Source organism: Lampetra fluviatilis, chromosome 21 (assembly GCF_964198595.1).
Source record: "Lampetra fluviatilis chromosome 21, kcLamFluv1.1, whole genome shotgun sequence".
NCBI lineage: Eukaryota > Metazoa > Chordata > Hyperoartia > Petromyzontiformes > Petromyzontidae > Lampetra > Lampetra fluviatilis.
The window spans coordinates 10,681,297-10,706,659 of NC_136295.1; the positions used below are offsets into that span (position 1 = coordinate 10,681,297).

General features: G+C 53.9%; 1 protein-coding gene across 2 annotated transcripts in view; it reads right to left on the reverse strand.

Moving 5' to 3' along the window:
• Positions 1–8,294: 8,294 nt before the first annotated feature.
• Positions 8,295–25,363, reverse strand: part of NHEJ1 (non-homologous end joining factor 1) — a 38,696-nt gene continuing 21,627 nt past the window's right edge. Inside the window, exons 6-8 of one of the 2 annotated variants that reach the window (XM_078865763.1) lie at positions 11,466–11,589; positions 10,393–10,523; positions 8,295–8,714 (exon numbers count right to left, since the gene is read on the reverse strand). In XM_078865763.1, coding sequence (XP_078721889.1) covers positions 8,649–8,714; positions 10,393–10,523; positions 11,466–11,589 — 321 coding nt within the window. In that variant the 3' untranslated portion in view covers positions 8,295–8,648. The other variant, XM_078865762.1, reaches the window with a different exon arrangement.

Sequence of the window (25,363 nt, forward strand, 5' to 3'; positions counted from 1 at the left end):
AGGAACAGCCTCCTTGTAGCTGGGGGGCGAAGGCAGGGGGCACTGGCTTACGTAAGCTGTTAAATGCGTTGTGTCTTCTAAACACGGGGCTATTAAAAGCCGCCTTCGTGCTCGGCGGGATATCGCCACCGCACGCATACAACATGCCTAAACATACATGCCTAAACATACATGCGCGCGCGTGCCTTGGAGAGGTGAAGAGAGAGAGAGAGAATGAGACGTATTCGTGGGCACACTCAGAAGCTACCATCACCACGTCCTCAACTCTCCTCCACCGCGATCACAAAATCTCATCTCTTCTCCATTAACTCCTCCTCCTCCTCCACCACCACTTCACTCCTCCTCCTACACCTCCTCCACCATCGTCATCCCTCCTCATCATCTCTCCACCACCCCTTCATCTCTCCACATCACCACTCTCCTCCACCACCATCACCACCTCACTCCCCCTGCACTGCCACCACCATCCCTTCTCCACCACCACCTCGCCTCTCCACCACCATCACCATTCTTCCCCTCCTCCTCCACCAACTGGAGACCACCTCCTGGTCTTTCTCAGCGGCCTCTATTATCGTCGTGTTATTTGGTTCATCCACTGCTGGATGAGGGTCTCCCCCACAAACCGTGCGGGTTATAGCGGGGGTGCCGGGGGGAGGTGAATTTGGCAAGCAGCGGGAGCATAGAGGGGTAGAGTACAACACAACGACGTTGTTTAACTGCACTGCCCTCTGCTGCTCAACAGACATTTTCCAAAAAAATAAACTCCCACTGTGAAACGTTAATTTAATAAACAAAAAAGCGCCAGCCGAGGTATTTAACACCATTTAGCAAGACGTTAAATACCTCGCCTGGTATACAGAAGGTCGTGGGTTCGATCCCGACCCATTTGCGTTTCTCTCTCCCCGTGGTCGCGTGGATTTCTCATTCTCCAGTTTTCCCTTCCACATTTGGAGACAACATGCATCCAGCGTTTGGCCGCTCTAAATTCTCACACGATGACAAGAGCCACTTCGTGGGTCTACCACGTGTGGCCAGGTCGCTTCTGGGAGGAAGAAAAAAGAGCTGCATAGCTCAGTGGGCCTTACCTGGTAAAATAAAATAAAGTTTTGGTTACGTTTAACTTGCTATCAACCCATCCAAATAGCTGTGCGATGGACAGTGAAACGCGCACGCACGCACACACACAATGCGTTCCTAATGTTACCCCCAATTTGCACAACTTCCGCCGGCTGCATCCCACGAGCATCGCCGCATCCCCAGGGGTCCACGGAAGGTCGCCCCCCAAGAACTACTGCCACACGAGATGTCTTCTTTTTGAAAATGCTCTTCGATGTTTCGTCGCCACCCCTTGCCCCATACCACCCACCCCAACAATAAAGCATTCGTCAATAATACGGCCTCGGAAGGTGAAATTTCAATAAATAGATCTGATAGACGTTTAGGGAAATGGCCATTCTTAGGAACATCAGCGATGCGTTGAGGTTCGTTTCTTCGCTGGCTGCGAACCGTCTCGTAGACGCACTCCACCCACGCATGTACTGCACCGTGCACGTTGAACTTCTTTCGCGCCGTACGTAGCCAAGCGCGCTCATCGGAGGTGCGGATTGCCACTTGTCACACAATTGCCACTTTAAATATTTCAAAGAAATTGGCTCTGCTCCACATGCCCCACCGTAACACCCTCTCGATTGGCTGCCCGTTCACTTAACATTCGCCAATCACCTTCTTGGTTCTTTCGGTAAAGTCACGTGACTTTACCGAAAGAACCAAGAAGATGAATCCCTGCAGTCACGAAAGCTTTAAATCGAAATTAATTCGCCAATCGTCTTATCGTCTCTGCACGGTTGAAAACACTCAATGCTCGGCCCCAAAATGATAAACACCGCAACCCTCGCCCACCTGGACGGACAGACGACGGCTCTCCCACGCGACGGCCACGCGGCGCCATACCCCGTGACGTCACAAAGGAGACGTCACGCCACGTGACGTTGCAGGAAACAAAGGTAAAGGAGCAGCGCTGCAATGACTCCCGCTCACGCCACTGCTTGCAGAAGGCCCTCGAATAGCGTAAGCTCCAGACAGCATGTCTTAGACGTTGGCCTACTCTGCCACGCTGGACAGAGGTGGAGGGGGGACCCATGGCAATGTCGAGGTGTGTTGTCACGAGGAGAGGGCTTCAGCAGACAGTTCGTGTGGTTTTGATCTTCCTCCTCCGTTGAATGAGGGCAGACCACAGTGATTTACGATTGGTTCGAAGATTAACATTGGTCCCACAGACTAACGTTGTCCATAGACCAACATTGGACCCATAGACTAACACTGCACGTAAACCGACAATGGACCCAGAGAATAACACCAGACCCATAGACTAACATTGCCCATAGACTATCATTTCCCATAAACCAATATTGGACCCATAAACTAACACTGGACCCATAAATTAACATTGCCTATAGACTAATATTTCCCATAAACTAATATTGGACCCAGAGATTAACATTGCCCATAAACCAACATTGGACCCACAGACTAACATTGTCCACAGGCGAACAATGTCCAGGCTAACATTGGGCCCATCGACATTTCCCACACGCTGTTCTATTCTTGCGTACGGGCAAATATGCTCAGGAGCTCGATGCCAATGTGGGAGGGAGGTCTGCTGCTCGCTCGCTCGCCACGACGAGGGCTCCAGGAGAGTGAGAGAGTTCGTGTCGTTTCGCTTTCCCTTCTCCCCTTCCTCGTCCCGTTGACCGCAGGTGAAAGCCACGGCCAATCGACCCCTAACTAGTGCCGCTTTAAGCTAGTGCAGGGCCTGTAGCATATGTTATACTGGTAGGAACCTCCTGGTTACACCAGCCCACAGGGGATTATTGTGTCTATCCGTCCGTCGTGCAGGGAGGGGCTGGGTGGGGAGGGAGGGGCTGGGAGGGGCTGGATGGGGAGGGTGGGGCTGGGTGGAGGGTGGGAGGGGTGGGGCTGGGTGGGAAGGGAAGGGCTGGTCACCCCGTGGTGACCTTATAAAAATCAACGTTTAACCTACTCACGCCGGCTTGTGCCCACCCTCATAGTCGGGCATATTTGCGGAATACACCACGCCGCCGTTGACCCTGGCCATTGACCGAGCAACCCAACGTTCCTACCAGCTCCCTCCGCAGGAATGTGTTAAAGGGGCCCTAAATAAAAAAAAACACGTAAATATTAAAACACAATTTGTTTACTTGCATTTGCTATACAGCCAGATAATACAACAAATCGCTAACCTTAAACACCCAGTCGTTCGTAAAAGTTGAAGGCGGTCTAGTACTATAGTAATAGAGCAAGTGCAGAATCGCTGAACCGGAATTGATAGCTTGAAAGCGTTTAGCGCGGGGGCCCTTGAAAGTGCGGGTCCCGTAGCATGTGTAGCTACTACATATGTAGCAGCTACATATGTAGCAGCTACATATGTAGCAGCTACATATGTAGCTGCTACATATGTAGTAGCTACTTGTGCTACTAGGATCATCCGGCACTGCCCTCAACCACTGTGGCGCGCCCATTCAAAAACACCGCCGTTGGATGGGCACAGGCGACCATACGAGTGACGGGGGGTGGGGGGTGAGACAACCACCTTCAACTACGCGGTGTCGGGAGATCGAATTCGAACCCGCTGATCAGCGGAGCTGCAAGCTTTGGCGCGCGGAGCCAATGACTCCACGAAGTGCCGGCGACGTCACCGTGTCGCTTTGCGTGGCAGGCTAGGTGCACTTCTGAGGCCACGTGAAGTGTCCGGAAGGCACGCTGGCGGGGGGGGGGGCACGAGACTGAACCCAGGCGGCGCTACGGGTTGAACGACTTTGGGGGGTGGGGGGGGCCTTGCCACTGGCAAGGTGGTGGCACCAGCTGCGCTCACCCAAGTCGCCGCGTTTTATCCGCCCGGCGCTCCGCTCGTTGTTGTGAGCGGCGCTCCTCTGCCCACCGTTCTCCCCCCCCCCCCCCGCATTGCCACTGTAGCAAGCAAGCGACTTGTGTGTGTATATATACGATATGTATACATATGTAGAGTGTATACAGCCCACACACACATATATACATACATGTAAATGAATATATAACAAAAAAATGCGTGTAAATTAGGTGGCTTCAAAAGAGGATGCCGTTCAGATTTGTAGAGCAATCTCTCTGTGCAAACAGCACCTCGCGTTGGCTACGTACGGTGCGAAAGAAGTTCAACATACACACGCACGTTCTGGAGACTTGGAAAAACGTGTGGGGGGGAGGGGGGCTATGGGATGTGCGCATCGCGAGGGGAAGATCAGGCGCATGGTTGTTTTTTTAAATACAAATCGGGAGTCCTGTTGCAATTGTGCCAAAATAAGTGGCAACACAAACATCCCCTTTTAGCTTCCTGGTTTACAGCTGTTCCCTGCAACAATGTTTTGTTGTAAGTTGAATTGTTCTATTGTATGTTTATAATTGTATAGTGTACTGTGCACACCCCCCCCCCGCACACCGAAACACATAAGAGTACAGTGCTGACACGCACACACCTTGACACACTCATACACAGTGACACACAAAGCCTTTAACAGACTGTTGGGGCAAGTGCTGTTAGCGAGCACCTATGAAGACTGACACGGCACACGAGGGGGTGGGTGGCTGGCATCACGCCCGGCCGCCTTTGTCTCCCCAGTGGCGATGTTTTTGATACTTCACCAGGTACTCATTTGAGGCCGAGTCGACCTAGGGGAGGCCCAGGAAGGGTTCAGATATTCGTCACCGATGTTGGCCGCGAGCGAGAATCGAACTCGGGCCGCAGGGTTCGTAGCGCAGCGCTAACCGCTGCACTGCCGCTCCCCTCTGTTAGTGAGCACACACACACACACTGACACACACACGCTGACACACACACACTGACACACACACACACTGACACACACACACACTGACACACACACACACTGACACACACACACTGACACACACACACACTGACACACACACGCTGACACACACACACTGACACACACACACACACACTGACACACACACACTGACACACACACACTGACACACACACACGCTGACACACACACACTGACACACACACACTGACACACACACACACTGACACACACACACTGACACACACACACGCTGACACACACACACTGACACACACACACTGACACACACACACACTGACACACACACACTGACACACACACACGCTGACACACACACACTGACACACACACACTGACACACACACACGCTGACACACACACGCTGACACACACACACTGACACACACATACTGACACACGCACGCTGACACACACACGCTGACACACACACGCTGACACACACACACTGACACACACACACGCTGACACACACACGCTGACACACACACGCTGACACACACACACACTGACACACATACTGACACACGCACGCTGACACACGCACGCTGACACACACACACACAGACACACACACGCTGACACACACACACTGACACACACACACGCTGACACACACACACTGACACACACACACGCTGACACACACACACTGACACACACACACACTGACACACACACACTGACACACACACACTGACACACACACACGCTGACACACACACACTGACACACACACACACTGACACACACACGCTGACACACGCACGCTGACACACGCACGATGACACACGCACGCTGACACACACACACAGACACACACACACTGACACACACACACACTGACACACACACGCTGACACACGCACGCTGACACACACACGCTGACACACACACACTGACACACACACACTGACACACACACACTGACACACACACACTGACACACACACACGCTGACACACACACGCTGACACACACACACGCTGACACACACACACTGACACACACACACACTGACACACATACTGACACACGCACGCTGACACACGCACGCTGACACACACACACAGACACACACGCTGACACACACACGCTGACACACACACACACTGACACACACACGCTGACACACACAGAAGCATGACGGGTACAATTAGTCACTCGACTCTGTCTAATGGTTCCGTGACTCAGTTGTAAGAATTGTCAGAATCAGAATATTTTTATTTATCCTGGAGAAAGCCGACGAGCTATGAAGCTCTTTGTCACACATCCCCAGTAGGGACGGCGGGGTCAAGAAAGGTGCAATAAAAAAAACTAAACCCCGTCCAATTTAACGCGTGGCATTCCTTTCCGCTCTCGACTGCTCTCATTTGATCTCGTGTACTCTTCAATCGTGATTTGAAGCTTTCGTGACTGCAGGAATCCATACTCTTTGGTTCTTTCGGTAAAGTCACGTAGGTAGAAAAATAAAACCAAAAATAAATAAAACAAATATTATTATTTTATCTACCTACGTGACTTTACCGAAAGAACCAAAGAGTACCCGTGTACTCTTGTTAGTTTAACCGAGGGTGACTGCGAGCAAAGGGAATTCCGTGGCCGAGTGTCACCTCCTGTTGTAAAGCTTCGGGAACAACCTCATCGTTAAATCTTCCTCCAAAAAAAAAGAAAACCAGATACAGGGACATTCGCAACTGTGATTTGAAACTATGAACCTTGCCCATGGAATCGAGAGTTACAATTTGAAGTGGAACGTAATCGAGTGACTGTATCGTCTCGGTGTGGTCTTGGGATTGTTCTTTTTTAAATCCTTTATATTAAGTTCGCTTGCTTGCTTGCTTGCGTGCTTGCTTGCTTGCTTACGACCGTGCAAATCTTTCGGTCGTTTTTTAACCCACTTCCCGTGATCCAATCGAGCTGATATTTTCCACACAGACTCGTTGTGTGTGACAATTAATTTTCGTGAAAAATTATTTCCAAAATTTTACACTGTTTAGGGAAAACAAATTAAATATTTAATTACCAATTGTTTAATACTGGCAGACAATCATCCGACCCATAGGTGGCAGCCATCTCAAGCCAGAGGACGAGAAGACTCTAGCCGCCACGCATATAAAGGATTTATAGTGAAAAACTTTGTTTTTACGGGTTTACTTGTTTGTTTTTTTGCATTGCCCAAGGTCGCCACGGTGGCTAGGAGATGTCAACTACCTCGCCTGGTTTGCAGGAGGTCCAATCCGGATCCCAGCTACGCCTGTATATGTTGTAGTTTGCGTCTCTCTCCCCGTGGTCGCGTGGATTTTGCTCCGGGTCCTCCGGTTTTTCCCTTCAAATTTAGAAACATTTCTTGAGAGTATTTGTGCTGCTCTCAATTTCCCACGCGATAAGCCACAATGTCGAGATATCATAGCTTAGTGGGGTACCTTACCTGGTTCAGTAAAAAGGGGCTTTTTGCCGTCGTTGTTTAAGCTCGCGTTTGGTGTTGACAAATCCGCAGGAAATATTTATGCACGAGTGCTATCTACACTTCCACGCTTTATTTATATTTACTTATTTAATCGGTGAACGTAACCCTTTCTCCATCTCGCTCCTGTATCCTTTCTGGTATTGTTTGTTGACGTAACATCGCTGACCATCCCCGACTGGGCAGCTGGGAAAAAAAGAGCTTGATAAGTTAATCAGATTCCTCCGCGATGAAATAAAGATTCTGAAAATTGAAGTTAATTATATCGGTAGATTTTCGTTGTTCACTAAACTCGCCTATTGTGCAACGCCCACGCCTGTTCAAACGGGAGAATAAAAATGTAATTTAACCGCACGAAGGAAAAAAAAAAGGTGCAACATGCATTGTAGATACATCACGAATTACCAACTTAAAACACAATTATCCCTGCAGTCATGACAGAACAAGCAGACAATGTCTCCGATATCAGGTGGCGTTTACAGTCTCCACGATGATGCTATCGGTGAGTCTGAGTTATGCACAGTTAGAGTTATAATGTCCGATGTTTCGCCGCCACGTGCTTGGGAAGCTTCTTTGGGGGAACTCATATTGATCGAATAAATTGTAAATTATATTTACATTTTACCAGGTAAGGCCCACTGAGCTATACGGCTCTTTTTCAGGAGCGACCTGGCCACAAATGATAGCTCATCGAAGTGGTTTATCACGTGGAAATATATAGCGGCCATATACTCTAAACGCGTGTTAACTTATTCGGGATCGAACCCACGACCTCCGGCATACGAGGCGAGGGAGGTAGCACATCGGAAAGCCGTTAAATAAATTCAGTTTCTTTTTTTTTAATAATCACTCAGCTTTATCAACATCCGGCAAACACTTTCACAATATATACGCACATAAAACACACGCCTCCCCTGCGCTGTTAAAATGTGAACCTTTATTAAAATGTGAACCTTGATTCAAATCGTGCGTGTGCTTAAACGAAAAAGAAACGATCTGCGTCGTGGGTACGCTCGCACGATCGCTTCTCGACGCACGGCAGGGGCAGTGGGGGCAGCGTCGGCGAATCCCGCGGAAAAATCCGGCCGCGGATAAAATTCGTACAGATTCACCGGCGGATATTAAAAAATAAATATATCCTTATATAAATACCCCCCCGGGTAATTTAAGAAGATAAAAGTAGAAAGCGATTAAAACGTCATGTTCCACCGCGATTCCCCCGCCCCCATCCCTCCACGTGCCGTTAAAAAAACACCCGTCGTCGTTAATTGGCAAACTCATCTCAAGAGCCCCTTGGCTTTCTTTTTCGGCGTGGCCTTGCGCGGCGCGCGGCATCGCTCCTTCTGCGGGACACACACACAGCGGGGAGTGACGGGTTACATTTTTTTGTCGCGCTCCATTCAGAACGGCGGATTTCGCGTTTTATTTGGTTTCTTGCCGCGGTGGGCAGGGGAAAGGGGGGAGAGGGGAGTGGGGAAGGGGAGAAACAACAACAAAAAAACGACGACCGCGATCGAAAATTAAGCGACTCATTTAAACAGCGGCTCGCGCACAGCGTTCGTCGCAACGTACGCACGCACGTTGAGCCTCTTTCCCGCCGTGCGTAGCCAACCGTGCTACTTGGAGGTGCGGGGGAAGGACAACAAACTAAACACGAGAAGCAGTTCTAGAGAAATTCGTTTTAAATCTGGACGATTTAAAAGTGCACAGCTCCCAGTGGCTTCCTCATATCGGAAGAGCGTTCCAGACGGCCGCAGAAGCGCATCGGAAAGTGCCGCGCGATGCGGTGACCGTCTTTGTTCGATGGCCAGCCAGAAGCTGCTGCCGCGAGGATGAGCGGGCGAGTTCGCGCGATGATGGTTGATGCCCCTTGACGACGGAGCCGTGTGCACGGCCAAACGGCAGAAGCGTTTGCCGGATGTCAGCAGAGGTTTCCACGGTTCGAACCCAACGGCCACCCCCTGGTTAACACGCGCCATTCGCTCCACAGCCGAGGGTTAAAGATCCCACGATGCTATTCGCGAACGAGAAGGTGGGCCGTTGCGTGCCGGCGTTGTCGCGGTCCAAATTCGAAACGGTGACGCTCGCCAATTCAAAGCAATACCCCCCCCCACCACCCGCCCCCGGTTTACGTCAGGGATGCGTTCCTGCAAAGGTGCGACGGCGAATATCGAAATGACGAAAATTCCAAAGGGATTTACAGGGTAGCAGTAGTAGTGGGTGGTGGAGGCGAAAGGCTGAGGGGCGACGGCTAACGGCGAAAGGACGGGCCGAGGCTGTCAGCGGGCGTGAACGGGGAGGGGTGGAGGAGATGCAAATCGGGTGGCGGCGTTCATGATAAAGCTACGACGTGTTTGCGGAACGACGTGAAATGGGGGGGGGGAGACGTCAATCGCGGTGCATCACTGTACTCAGTTTGGGAAAACTACAGAGCAACATCGCCCCCTGCTGGCGCTCTACGGATAGATTCAAGAATCAATTGGCGGATTCTTGAATCGACTGCTGCCATCTCAAAGCCTATAACACCTGGCACTCTCAGGCGGTCTCCAAGTGCCGACTCGGCTCGGCAGCAGCTTAGCCTCTGAGAGCAGAAGACATCGAGCAACCGATGGGCAAATCACCCACAATGCATCCCATCTCGCCATCCCTCAGAAGCTAAGCCGACTTGAGCCTGGATAGTGCTTGAGGATGGGCGCCCCGCGCACGCGTGACAGACGTCATGGGCTACAACGCGGGGGCCATATGGTGGACACAGGGAACTTCACAGCAAAAGAAACCCCGATGTTGTACTGTACTCCTACACTCGCAGGGCTACGCTCACGGCCTTCACCAACCGGCGTGGCGAAGTACGGTCAAACGGGGGGTAGGGGACACACGCTCCCACATCCAGCAGTGGATCGACAAAGGAGGGGCCGTGTGCACACGTGTACGGCGAACGGGGGCGGAGTAAAGGAGGCGAGGGTCACGTATTGCAGGCCGAACACCGTGCCGATCGGCCAATCGGGAGGGCGATCTCCCTACCTGGGGGGTGTGCGGCGCCGCGGCGGCGGCGACCTGCAGCGGGGCCGCTGCTGCCCGCCTCTCGGCCGCGTCCCCCGGCTCCTCCACGGCGACGCCATCCGTGCCGTGGCCCCCCGTGGCGGACTCCTCCTCTGCACGCCAACGTCACGGCGGGGCAAAGGAGGGCCAGAACGCTCGAACACGCGAAGCTCGGCCGGGCGGCAAGACGGCGGCCACCGACGCCGGCTCGGTCGCCCGCCGACGGAGGCTCGGGGCGGTAGCGGCCGCCCCGGTGGACCCTCAAAGAATCCCGCGTGCCGGCGTCGCGGGGTCAATTTGGCCGGTTCGGTAAATCACTTGTCGATTAAGTTACGAGCGCCCCACTTGGAGGCCCGGGGCAACTCCTGACACTGCGTGAAGGCGACGATCCCCCGGATAGCCGGTAAGCGAGCGCCTGTTAAGGCCGTGACGACACACCAGACGGTGGGCGACCGACAAGCAAGCCCGGCCACCTTTGTCTCCCCAGCGCCGACGACCTTGACACGCCGCACCGGGTTACTCATTGTGGGCCGAGTCGACCTGGGGAAGGCCCAGGCCCAGTTCAGACGTTCGCCACCGTAGATGGTCGTGAGCGGGAATCCGAACTCGTGCCGCCGGGTATCGTAGCGCGGCAACGCTAAACCGCTCCACTACCGTTCCGCCCGCACGTCAATATAAGCTCACCTGGATGCACTCATGAGCAGATTTAAGAACACACGAAGACAAAGATTCCCCCCGACAGCCTTAACAGACAGTGCTGTTAGCGAGCGCCTGTTGAGGCCGCATACTGCACACGAGACGGTGGGCGGCGAGCACCGCATCGGGGTCCGCCTTAGTCTCCCCGAGTGGCGATGTTCACACACCGCGCCAGGACGAAGGCCGAGTTGACTTGTGGGGAGGACCGGTTCGATTGTCCGTCATCGATGTTGGGGCTGTGAGCGGGAATCGAACTCGGGCCCGCTGGGTGATTAGTAGCACCAGCGCGCGCGCTAGCAGCGCTCGCCCCACGAGACACTGCAATGTGCACGCACGCCCGCTCGCTAGGCCGAGCTTACCGGGTGTGGTGGAGGGTTTCCTCTTGCGGGCCGCGCGACGTGTAGACGCCACCTCGCCATACAGCCGCTGGAGGCCACCGTCGAACACGACCTCAGCGCTCAGGTCGACGCACGACACCAGGTTCTGCATCGGTAGTGCGCGGGGCGGGGGGGTAGGGGGCGCGAGTTTGGGGGCGGGGGAGGGGGGGGGCGGCATCAGCGGGGGAGGAAGCAGCCAGCGAACACACAGAGAGGCAGCACCACGCGTGGGGTGAGCGGAGCGGGTCGCGAGCGCCGCCCGTCGCTGGCTTCTCCGCAGAAGGTGAAGGCCGGGAACAGCCTCCACACACGGGAGCGCGCGAGAGGACCCCGATAGAGTTAGAGTGTTGGTATTTTTAGGTTTTTTCGGTAAAGTCACGTAGGTAAAAAATTCAAGTTTAATTTTTTACCTACGTAACTTTACCGAAAAAAACAAAAAATATGAATACTTGCAGTCACGAAAGCTTCAAATCTAGAATTCGGGTGTTGGGTTTATTTTCCATAACAGAGGTTGTTTTGGGTTAGATTGCGCGAATATAAAGTTACGTGAAACCCGCCACCACATGACACAGCCAACTAGTAAGGTTTGTGTGACGTGAACAGAACGTGGCCAATCCGTCACTGGCACAGCACACCCGGTGTGTTGCGAGAGTAAACCCACCGCCACAATATTCACAAGTCGAGAACGACGTTTCGCCGGTAATTACAAGCAGCCTCATCAGGCCGACAGTTGAGGGATAGATGTGATGACGTCACCTGTGACCCAATGTGGTGCAAGTGTTCGTGTATTCAACACACAAGCGGTGTGCACGCTTTGTTCACGTGACAAACCTTACTAGTTGGCTGCGTCGGGTCGTGGCGGGTTTAACGACGCACATTTATATATTCACGCGGCATCACCTATCGTGGATAAAATCGGTCGCGAAAGCCTACTCGTTAAACTGAGCTTATTGCGTTCGTTGCACGGACGATGATCCCGTTTGCAGCGAGCGTGCCTGGCTATTTTACGAGGGAGGAGGATGAACGGCGCGTGAGCACAACAACAACAACAACATCAGAGATAAACAAACAAGCAAAACGTCAAGCGCTGTGTCGCAGAGAACGAGTCGAGCCGGGGTCCTGAAGGAACGCTGAGCAACTAACAGGCGAGGCATTTAACGGTCGTCAACGAAAGACAGCACGCGAACCCAAAAGTTGGGTGCAGGGTGTAAGTAGGCTCTATGATTTTAGTCTAACAAAGACAAAGATTTCTCCCCCCCCCCCCCAACCCGTATAGCCTAAACAGACCGCTGGGGCAAGTGCTGTGTGCCTATGAAGGTGACACAAACACTCGCAAATCGAAAAGGACGAGTCGGTAGCACGGCTGTTGTGTTTTGAACCCAGTGGACCCGAGTTCGATTCCCCTTCAAAGCCAATACGGCCGCCCAGTGATGCCTGAACCGGCCCTGGGCACCATTCCCTCCGATCGCCGACCACCCACGCGCACGTTCAGAGCGCGCTCGAATGACGCGCGCCACGGATTTTGCAATGCGGCACGCTCGCGATCCTCCCGTACGGCGTACGATCGACAGCCGCTCGTACAAGGGAGGCCGGCCGAGCGTTGCAAAGCGGCAAACCTCCTTCCCAGCCGACGGAACTTACGATCCAGGAAATGATATGACAAACGACGCCCTTCATATTTACCCGGGGAGAGCTTTACCGGGCGGAAAACAAATCTACGCGGTAAACCTTCGCTGACGCGTGAGAGTTCTCGATTCACGAACGTTGTCAAGAACGTAACCCTCGCGGATCGAGAGAGAGAGAGTTTATCGTGGAGACATTTTTTTAACCCACCGATGTCGCGCAGAAGCCAAACAAGACGTGCCTGAAATTGTCACACGGCGCGCGTGTGCACGCGCGTGTGTGTGTGTGCGCGTGCGTGTGAACCACTGCGCCACCCAGACAGAGACAAACACGCGCACACACGAAGAAGCCGAAGATAACGCAATAAAATCCCACCGGCGCGCGAAACCGCCGTTCCCCACGGAAAAAGAAAAAAATTTCATCGCACGCGCGTCGCGGATGATTTCACCGGGCGTCCCGCGGTAATCTCACTCACGATCCGGCGCTCGCTCGTCGGGGCGAGGGAGAACAAAACGCGGGGGCGGGGGAGGTGGTGGGGGAGGCGGGCGGGGGGAGGTTGGAGGAGAGAAGCGTCTTTAATCACGACGGCCCATTGTGACGAGGGGGTCACCCCCTTCCACGACGGTCGCGCGCCGGCTCCAAGATAACGCCGCCACCTGCGGACGCGTCGCGCTCGCCAATCAACGCCGGCGCGGAGCTAATAGCGAATGTCTCGGTGCGCGAGCCGCGGCTCTGTAGCGCTGCCAGCCGCCGACAGCCGCCGCCCGCCCGCCGAAGCGGCTGGCGATGTTGTCGCGAGAGCGTGAATAAAAGATAACAATATTTCGACAACAACACGGAGGATAAACAGCGCCCGGATTACGGAAGGCGGCCCGGGCTGGCAAACGACAAAACTAGGGGCGCGCACCTCCCGAGCTGAGATTCTCGGCGGGAGGAAGAGAGAGAAAGAGGAGAAAAAAAACCAAGAGAAAAATCGACGAGCAATAGAAAACCAAGGGAGAGAAAGGGCAGTTACAGCAAAGCCCTCGTTTGACGCGGCAGATGCATTCCTGAAAGAGTGCCGCCGCATTAAGTGAAAAAACATTGTTGCTCGAGGGCTAATTGTGCTTTCACCGTTCCAGGCGGTAGTTGAGTAGCTGCTGCCACACTATACAATTCAATTGATTTTACAGACAGAACCATGCCATTCCGCGCCACTGCCGTGCACGCCTGTCCGCGCATCTCAGGGCGAGTGCAAAAGCCTCCTCGGCAACGATCGCCGGCGCTAAAACTGCCCTCGTCTTTCACGGCTGCCGCAGCCGCTGCCACCACCGCCTCGGTGCAGCGGTCAACACGCTGGGCGTGCGATCCCGAGGTCGCCGGCTCGATCCGATTCGATTTCCCGGAGCGGCAGTTCAAACAGCGGGAGCGAGTTTATTAAATCCGCACCCACGTGTCCCCTCCCACCACGCCGCACCACCGCCGATCGCATCCCACAGCAGTCTAAATGGGTACGCAACAGTCAATCGGCGGGTCACGTGCAGGGGGGGGGGGGGGGCTAAAGTGTGGGTACCCCCACCTCTTCCGCGGCGTGTGTACGCAGTTGGTACGTAGCTGACCGTGCTGATCGTGGGAAGAGAGCGGACGGCCTTCTCGCCAGGCTAGCGGCACGAGCAACCCGATTCATGGGGAAGGGGCGGGGGGGGGTGGGGAGCGGTGAGCTTGTGCGGCCTTTTACTTTCAACCCGGCCAGGGCAACGGAAGACATGGGGGCACCTTTTTGCGCGAAAAAATAAAAAATCCCGGACGCCATCAAACCCTGGTCTGGATTGGGAAGTGCGCGTTCCTTTCCCAGAGCCGCTGGGGGAGGTGGGGGGGTGGGGCGGTGGGGGGGGGAGTAGGGAGGGGGTCCACGCGCCCCGTTGCGGAAGCCTAACCCCGAAGCTTTTGAGGACGAGCGGCATAAATGACTCCCTCTAATTCCTCGCAGTTTCCTGCATGCTTGAGCACGGTTTACCGCGCCGCGCTGCTTAATGACCGTCCGTGTCGCCGAGTTAAAGCCCCGCGTCTCAAAGGGGCTGCTATTCTGCGAGCGGCTGCCAAAGGTGGGGGGGGGGGGGTGGGGATGGCGGCGGGGTGTTGGGGGAATGGGGAGTTACTGCGACATGGAGACAAGTGGCATTATTATTATTCCCATATAATTACGACGGCTCCAGACCCCTTCCATGAGCGGACCCCCGAGCTCAGAATTCCACATGTCCAGGAGCTCAGTCTCCCAAACGTACGCATGTATTCGCACTCACCTTGAACACAGCGTGCTTGCCACTAATGCACCACAACACCTATACAGCACCTGGCGATTGGTCACGGTAGTGGTCACCATCATCACGCGAACCCCGGTCATCCTCGCAGCGGCGGCATTTTGGCTATCCGTCGAAGAAAGACGCTGGTCACCGCATCACGCGGCGCTTTCGGACGCACTTCTGCGGCCGTCTGGAACGCTTTTCCTTCCGATGTTAGGAAGCCACTGGAAATGGGAAAACGAATTTCTTTAAAATTGATTGTTGTGTTTAGTTTGTTGTCCTTCCCCCCGCACCTCTGATTAGCACGGTTGGCTACGTACGGTGTGAAAGAAGTTCAACGTACACACATGCATTCACTCACCCACTCACTCACCGAACCCGCAGGTCACAACAACACACTCACTCGTCCACCCTCTCACCCCACTTACTAACTCGACCCATCCACCCACTCACTCACTCACCCACTCACTCACCCACTGGGTCACACTGCAGCTCACAACGCTTCTCTTTCTGCTCATTACCTCCCACTGCTCCCTTGAATGTCTCTCACCGCAAGCTCCTGCAACGACCTTGGTTCAAGTCAGGAAACGAATCGACTCTTATCTACGACACCTTCAACAGTACTGGCCACTGCTTGAGGAGACCTTTAACCGGCAGTGGCCTCACCACGTGGCTGATCATGATTATGATGATTGCACAGTAATGGCACGGACCGAACAGACGGACGGGCGATGGGGCTGTTCTGTTTATACAAACACAAAACGGGAAGCGAACTGCAGCAACTGCAGCCGCCAAAAAATGCCCCGACATTTGGCGTGACGACTATCGCTCCGCACCCTCTGCACCTGACCGCCCGAGTTTACATCCTGGCCAGGGCTCATGTCGTCGGAGAGAGAGCCGTGTAGGATTTGTTCCTTGCCCCCCCCTCCACCCATTCACCACCAACCCACGGTGACCGCCGTGGTGACGTACGGTCAAACCAACTCTGCCCCCACACCTCGCCAAATGTACGTATGTGCCGTCATCATCGCCGCCGCCGTCGTCGTCATCGTACGTACTTCTGTTGAACTTCTTTCGCACCGTACGTAGCCAACCGAGCGAATCGAAGGCGCGTGGGTGGAAAAACGACAAACTCTACACGCAACAACAATTCTAGATTTGAAGCTTTCGTGACTGCAAGGATTCATATTCTTAAGTTTTTTCGGTAAAGTCACGTGGGTAAAAAAAAAATTTAAATGAATAAAAGTAAAATAAAACTAAAATTAAAATCACGACGTTTCGGAGGCAACACAAGCTTCCGTCTTCAGGTGGAACCGTCACAGCACGACTGCTGCATCAAGATGAAAAACAAATTTACGTAACTTTACCGAAAAAACCTAAGAATACGCAACAACAAGCCGTTCGACGCGGCACCGCGAGTCCTTCCTCCGGCAGCGGATCGCCACGAGGCCCGACAGGTCACACACGCAAGGGTGGTGGCGGCGCCTTCCTTCTGACAAATTCCTGTGAACCGTTATTTCGTTCGGACCAACGCCACGCGAGTTTTTATTTTATTTAGCAGCCGCGAGCCGCCGGGAGCGGCCGGCCGCGAGCCGTCGCGAGCCGTCGCTTTTCGACAAAGTGGTTGTCGCCAACCATTTCATTCACCTCCGGTAAATTACGTTAAGATTGCCAAAATAGAAAAAACGAAATCTCCGCCTACCCGAAAATATGAAAGCGAGCTCTCGCGAAGGGGGGCCTGTTTCGAGCGGCACTTGCACGCCACGGCAATTCCGCGCCTTGAATTACAAGGGCAAAGCCCCTTCACAGGTTAGCAGTCTGCTGTGGCCACATCAAAAGCACTTTCAAATGACTACCTAACCCCTCCCCCCCCCTCTCTCCCTCTCTCCCTGCCCCTGTTCCTACTTTCTCATGCACCCGCTCGCTCTCGCTCCCTCTCTCTCGATGGCTTCATATCTCACAAGAGGAGCAGCAGCAATAATAATAGTAGTAATGCTGTACACAAGAGGTGATTTCTAGGCAGCGAAAGGCGCGGCTGTGACAGGAGGATCGGCACTCTCCCGTCATGCCTTGCACGTCACGTGTGACATCACCACAATGGTTGTATATCGCACGCACAGAGTTGCTTCATTGTAAATGTTGTGGGTTTACTCTCGCAACACACCGGTGTGCTGAACTAGGAGCTAAATGGCATGTTCTGTTTACGTGACAACCCTCACTATTTGGCTGTGTCGGGTGGTGGCGGGTTTAACGACACATTATATATTTACGCGATCTAACCCCAAACCCCACCCCCCCCCCCCCCCATTATGCTTTATGTACGTTCAACTTATTTCGCACCATACGTAGCGACCCGTGCGAATCGGAGACGGTGTGTTGTCACCGCGGGTTGTTTGGCATGATATTAATAATACAATTCTAATTAAAATGTATAATACGCATTCCATCTGAGGATCCCAATGTGCAAATATGCATGAAAATCATGAAGCAAAAACAGAACCGGGGGAAACCGACCCAACTAAAGAGGGAGGGCACTTTGAAGAGGAGAATAAACCAGAACACCTGGAGAAAACCCACAAGTGCGAGGGGGAAACACTCTATCCCGCCCCGCGTACAGATGCAAACACGTGGCGATTCGTCCCCTTGCTGCACTGCCTCCTCCTGGCGAGACAGGCAGGGTATGGCACCTCCTCGGTGATCCACCAACCCCCCTCGCTGCTGCTGCTGCTGCTGCCACTTCCACACGGCTGGATTACCGACAGCTACGTGCAGCAGCGTAGCCACCACGACCGCCCCAGAAAGCGAATGGAGCGAAAAGTCGGACATCGTGCCGACCAACACATGGCACGACCAAAAAACACAACGGAGGGCCGTACAGCAAAGTCAAAGATTCCCCGTATAGCCTCTAACAGACTGTTCGGGCAAGTGCTGTGCTCTGACGGACGGCACGTCACACGGAGGGGATGGGTGGTCGACACCACACCAGGCCGTCTCCCCAGTGACGATGTTCACATACCACAACCGGTTACTCATTTGAGGCTTAGTCGACCTAGGAGAGTCCCACGACCAGCTCAGGTAATCATCACCGGTGTTGCCCACGAGCGGCAATCGAACTCGGGTCGCCGGGTTCACAGCGCAGCGCGGCACAAACCGCGAACACCTACGCAGGAGTCCCGCCTCTACCGCGCGACGACGACCATCTTCACCGCTGACAGGACAGCGCCACGATCGGCCCGTTACCGCGCCAGCGTCACCCTGATGGTGGCACGGGGGCAACGTGAAAACGCCGAGACTAATGCCGCCGCCGCCGCCAATTTGCGCCGTCTCTCTGCGGCACAGCACGTCAGCGCCGCGCTAGCTTCGCACCGGCGTGACTTCAGCGGCACGATAACGACGCACACCGGCGTCAGCGGCACGCTAGCGGCGTCGGCGGGCGGAACGAGCACGGGGAGGGAGGAGAGAGAGAGAGACGGGCTGCGCACGCTCTCCCTACCGCAATTATCTTGTGAAAACCTGCCTGGGCAATTACACCACTGTGGGAATTGTCCAAACACATTTTAGCCGAAAGGTTACATTTTTAACTCTTGATGGAATCCTCTGTTGGGATTCAATAAAATCCTAGGGGTATTAAGGGACGTTTTCAAATGCCTACGTCAGTTCGGACCCCCCCCCATCCCCTCCCCGCCCCCCCCCCTTTCAAGACTGTCTCACGGCTCGAGCGGACGTGGTTCCGTGATGAACCACGGCATGAGACGTTGCCTCCGCGTGTGAAGCCAACAACCAAGGAGGCGCCATGCCGGCATTGGGGGGCAGTGCTGCCAAGGGGCAACAAAGATTTCTGCACACTTTCACTCTGCTCTCTTAAGACAGCAACCCCCTTTGCACCATCGCGAAGAATAATTTGCATATAGTGTCGAGCGTCTTTGTGAATCCACCGCTGCATGAAGGCCACCCCCCCCCCCCCCCCCCCACACGACGTTTGGTTATCGGAGGATTGTTCGGTCCATACTTCACCGTGCCGGTTTGGAGCGGGTCGGTGGGAGGAATTTCTCAGGATTGGTTAGCCACGGCCGGGGAATCTAACTCGGTGCCGCCGGGTTCACGGTTGCAGTCAGCCAACCGAACTCGCGCAAAGCCGCTCCTCCCGCTCGCGTCACTAAGCGGTGGGAATTCCACGTTCCAATGGCCGGGGCCGAGAACGCACGGGGAAAATGCGTGCCACGCTTCACAGGAGGCAAAGCAAGGTGTTGCAGCGACCAATGGGATCGGGTGACAATTTACCAATTCACGAGAAGCCCGCCCGCCCGCCCTCCGTGAGTAATGTTTCTAATTCGAATGACATCCTGTAAAATAAGCTGTGCACGAACGGCAACGCGCCGGCTTTGGCTGCGACCCTTTTTTTTTTCAGCCAAAGCACAAACATTTCAAATGAACCACATCCTCAAAGCGAGTTACGATTTCGCAAAAAAAAAAAAAGAGTTTTAGAGGAACGAAAAGCCTCGGGTTTTTAGCCCTTTTCATCAACGGTTTAGTTTAGGCGGCCGCATCGGCTCGGTTTATTTTCTCTCGCGTGAAAAAAAATAAAATTCGATGAGAGTTTACAGACGGCATTGTGAGAGGATTGAAAGAAGATGAGGGGAGTCAGAGGAGGGGTGGGGGGGGGGGGAAATGACTTAAACTGCTTCCGCGTACGAATACATCCAGCGCGGCGCCTTTCATGTGCCGACGGGGACGCTACCCATCGGCCGCGCGGCACTGCACTTCCAGTAAATAAACCGACAATGAGCCTCATTGAGAGCGCGCCTCGCACTTGCTCGCTCGCTCGCTCTCTCGAAAGTGACACATCAGCTATGAAAACCAGACGGAGCAAGTGAGCTTTAAGCCATTACATCGAGATGGAACGGGGGGGGGGGGGCGGGTGGGTGGTGAGGGAGGCGGCGAGGGGGGGCTGTACTGTTCTGTCTCAATCCTCAATCGATACGAGAGAGCCCGGCAGAGGATGTGCTCCCGCGCACGTTGAGAGGGCACGCGCGCGCACGCGCATTATTTCGCAGGAAATTGGGATTTGTGTAATGGGCGTCCGTTATTATAGCGCCCGCTAAACAGGGCTGCCCGCGCTTGTTTAGTCTGCCGCGACATCGTCCGTGCCCGCTTTACGTTTGATGTGCGGCTATTAGAGGAGGAGGAGGAGGAGGAGGGGAGGGGGGGGGGGATGGTAGGGGGGGGTGAAATGGGCTAACGGTGCGTGGTGCCCCCCCCCATCCCCCGCCGCCGCCGTCGCCGTAAGCGAGGAGGCCCCCGCGTGCCGACTCTCGGCGCGCAAATTCTCTCCGCACAATTAGTCACGACAGACGTAAACACCAACAGGAACGCCGGGAGCCGGGGGCCGCACGGCAGCGCCGCCGGGATGATTCATCCGGCAGAGAAAGAACAGAGAAGAAAATCAGCTCGTCGAGCGAAGGGTTTAAAAAAAAACGAAGATATCTATTTATTTATTTGAACTCGCCACTTCCCGCAGGTGACACCGGCCCGGGGCTTTCAAGAAATCGCCGTCACCGCAGCGAGTCGCGTGCAGAGCGCGAGATCCGTCACGCCTCGCTCCCACCCCCCCCCACCCGCGCGCGCTGCCAGCTCACGGACTTAGTCACCAGCGGGAATATTTGGAAACGAGCGAGGCTGGGACGGGCGGACACGGCCTCCCCCCCCCCACCGCCCCCCACAAGAGACCGATATCACGGATTCCCGAAAGCCCGGTATTTTCAACCCCCTTTGTTTTGCTCGCCCGCGTTTGCCGACGCGGCGAGGGTGGTGGCCGCGATGAGACCGCAGCTTGGGAACCAACATCTCGGGGGGAAGGAAAATGTGGACGCTTCTCAGACATGAGCAATTTAAATCTGGGATTAAGTCGTTTGTTGTTGTTGTTGTGGCAGTAGTCGGGGTGGCGCTTTTTCCATTTATTTTTTTTCCACTTTCCATAAACACACGGCGCGCGGGCGATGCTTTTGAAATGAATTTTTACGTTTCACCAAAGGCAACATTTATTTACGCGATGCTCCGCGAAGCTCACGGTTCGGAAAGAAGCGCGACGACGGACGCTCGCAAGCGATCAGGAATTCCTGCTTTTTAAAAAGGGGAAAGCGTCACCCCCCCCCCCCCCCCCCCGGGGGAGGGAGTTCACCAAACAAGAAAGCGGTAAACGCGGCAAATTATTTTGTGGGAAACTTGCGATGTTGTATATTTTGTCGTCGAGCACACACGAAAAGAGGTAAAAAAAAATGTAAATGCCCACGGGCGGCAGAGGTGGCGACCGACCGAGCGCGAAGAAGGGAAAAGTCAAAAGGCGAAGCAAAATTTTTAAAAAAGCTAAATAAATAAATATTTTTAATCGCTCAGCCTACGGAACTCCCGCTCGGCGTGCCGTCACATGGGCAGGGGCCACGAGGCGGCCCCCGCGAGGCTTGCGGCGAAGTCCGACCGTCGCCAGGGAAAGAAGGGGTGCAACGGCGGGCACAACGGGAGCAACGAACGCAACAACGGGCACAACGGGAGCAGCAATCGGCGCAACAACAGGAGCAACGGGTGCAATGGGCGCAATGGGCACAATAACAGGAGCAACAACAAGCGCAATGGGAGCAACGAATGGTGCAACGAATGCAACGGACGCAATGGACGCAAACGGGCACAACGGGCACAATGGGGGGGGGGGGGGGGTCTGGGGGGGAGGAGCGGTTATTTGACCATACTTCACAGAGCTGGTCAGTGTGGGTTGGTGAAGTGGGAGGGGTGGGCGGAGAGGGGAGGGGGGATGACCGGTTCAGGTGTCGCTCGCTGCACCGCTCGTGCGATGCTCAACGCCGCCGAGACTCGACCGGCGGATTATTTCAGGCGGCGGCGGTCGGACGACAGGGACGTGCTCGTTAGAAATCGTCGCTTTTACGGCGACGCCGTCGCTCCCGACACCGCCCTGCGCCTCGCGTCTCGAGCGGCACGCTCGGTGGGACCCGCCACGACCAGGGGTCGGCAACCGAGATAATCAAGATGAGACATTTTTTTCGAATTCGGAAAAAAACTTTTATAAAACCCTTCAATATGTAAAGAGCTGCAATGCACTGTGTGGTGAGCACGAGACGACGGTCCTCGATAAAGGTCGCGCTCATCGCACGCAAAGTTGCTCGCCACAAATGAACCACAATGCCTTGCCGCTGATCCTGTCAAGGAACATAAACCACCGTCACGCCAACTCCGCTCATCTCTCGCAGCAGCGGCCTTTGGCAGCTCACCATCGGACAAAGGCGGCGGTCACCGCATCGCGCGGCGCTTTCCGACGCGCTCCTGCGGCCGTCTGGAACGCTCTTCCTTCCGATATTGTGAAGCCACTGCAAGCTACGCACTTTCAAATCATCTCGATTGACGAACTCAGTTCTTTAAAACTGCTTTTTTGTGTTCTGTTTGTTATCCTTCCCCCCGCCCGCCCGCACCTCCGATTAACAACGGTTGGCAACGTACGGTGCGAAAGGAGTTCAACATACATACGCACGTGCACACAAATAACGTCGCGAAGGGGCAGCTCCTTAAAGAGGCCGCACGCGGCTCCGGAGCCACAGGGTCGCCCCCCACCCCAACCCCCTCCCCCCCTCCCTCCCTGGCCTCAATCTCCGAACCAAATATTCGCGCCTCGGCGAGCTTCTTCGCCATTTACGGAGAGGAGCGATCGATCGCATCGGTGGCGCGCGCAACGGGGGAGCGGGGGGGGGGGGCGCGGAGGAAAGCGTTTTTTTTGTCGCGAGCGCCAGCGCCGGGATTCTCCCTCCCGTCTCCACGGCCGGCGCGCCGCGCTCACGCAGGAATGTGAGCGCGGGGATATTTGGGAAGGGCGAGCAAACACGGCACGTGGGGGTGGGAGCGTGCAGTGTCTCAGGTAAACAGTGGCCAGCGGGAGGTCTGCTAAACCGGGGGAACAATGCTGGAAAACCGGGGAACTGAGACACAGAGAGAGGGAGACGGATGGACGGGGCTCGCCGGCGGGGCTTGACAGGGCCTCGGAGCAACAAACCCCGAGCGTCAACGAGGGGGGATCTCAATCACGAGCCCTACGCGGTAGCGAACGCCCATTTGCGCGGTTTCAAACGAGATTCGAAGCCGCCGCTGCCACCGCCTGCTGAGAGAGAAGCGATATCGCTTCATGAAGCCGCGCGTCGGTTAACTAAAGAAGCGCGATGCCCTCCCCCCCCCCCCCCACGAGCCTGCGCACTCACGCTGACGCAAAATTTACGAGAGTACGCGACTCAAAAAACACCGGTTTCGTTATCGTCGTGGATCGTCCGCTGGCGTCGCGTACATTTTTAAAAGGTGAAAGATCAACCCTCAAAAACAAAGTGCGTTCACAATTACGATGCCGCGTGTTTACGATTTTTCACGATTCCGTAAAAGGTCGCGAAGGCAAATAACATTTAAATAAGCGCTATGGCGTAGACAACGTCACTCTTTTTTGTTGTTGTAATGCTTTTGTTACGGATTTTTTTTTTTTAGGGGGGGGGGCAGAATACGCTTTAAAACAAGCAAACAAACGGGGGTGGAATTTCACCGCAGAGAATTGCAGGATGTGGTTGACGGAGAAGTACGTAACAATTTCATAATTACTCAAACAATAGCAATGTTGGAGGACTAAAAAAGCCTCCACGCAGCCGCTGCCTCCCAGCGCTCGCCACAACAGGGCACGACACGCTGCCCTGGAATTATATTTTTAGTTTGAGAGCAGAGGAGGAAATTATTATTATGCTTTTTACCCACGCACAAAATTGGATAAACATTGTTGGTCATAACTATCATTCTTCTTGCGATAACAACACTAAAATAATCTAAGTTAGCATCATTTGGGGCGTACGCTCAGCCAATGGTATATCCAGATATTTATCTATCTCTTCGCATAAAACAAAATATATTTTTTCAACACTTGTGGTTGACTGGAAGTGTGAAAAAGACTTGATTTTGTATGTAGAGAGGAGATCAGTCCGATTGTATTTGGCGACGTGTGTGACATTCACCCATAGTCTGCATTGCGACACAGGCCCACCGAGTAACTTATGACACTAAAGCTAATCTACGTTTTATTTTACGAGGTAATGCCCACTGAGCCGTAGAGCTCTTTTTCAGAAGCGACCTGGCCACAAATGACAGCTCTCAACCAAGTGGCTTATCGTGTGGACATTTCTAGCGGCCAAACACTCTAAACTGCGTGTCGCGTTAATTCGAAATGTGGAGGAAAAAACCGGAGGACCCGGAGAAAAATCCACGCGACCACGGGGAGAGAAAACACGCAAACTCCCAAATATATAGATTTCGGGATCGCTAGTTAACATCTCGCCACCGTGGCGCCCATATAATCAAGGGCCACACTTTACAATCACGAGGAACAGCTAGAATAATAAATAAGAATATATATACTGAGTCAGGCACCGCATGCTCAACACGTGTGTGCAAGTAACCGGTGTATAGTGTTCGCTTATTTATTTCGTTACTTTATAATCAGAATAATGATGATGATGACCTTTGTACAACTGAGAAAAGTTTCGCCGAGTCTCAAGGTTACTTTTCAAGAGGGTCCCCCCCTGCTTACATTGGGGACGGTTGGGGCCAATTGCGTTCACGGAGAGTTTGGCTTCATGTTGGTGAAAAACCGGAGGACGCGGAAAAAATCCCATCATGTAAGCTGTATAAATTTGGATTTAAAGCTTTCGTGACTGCAGGAATTCATATTCTTGGTTCTTTCGGTAAAGTCACGTAGAAGGGAAATAATAAAATAATAAAAATATAAAACAATACAAATTCTCACGACGTTTCGACCGCAACACAAGCAATCATCATCAGGTGTATATTTAACATTTTTGGGTCAGGTCGCCACGCAAGTAAAATCTGCGTCGCACAACCCTCCTCCACCCGACACGGCCAATAAACAAAGCCGTCACGTGACGAACA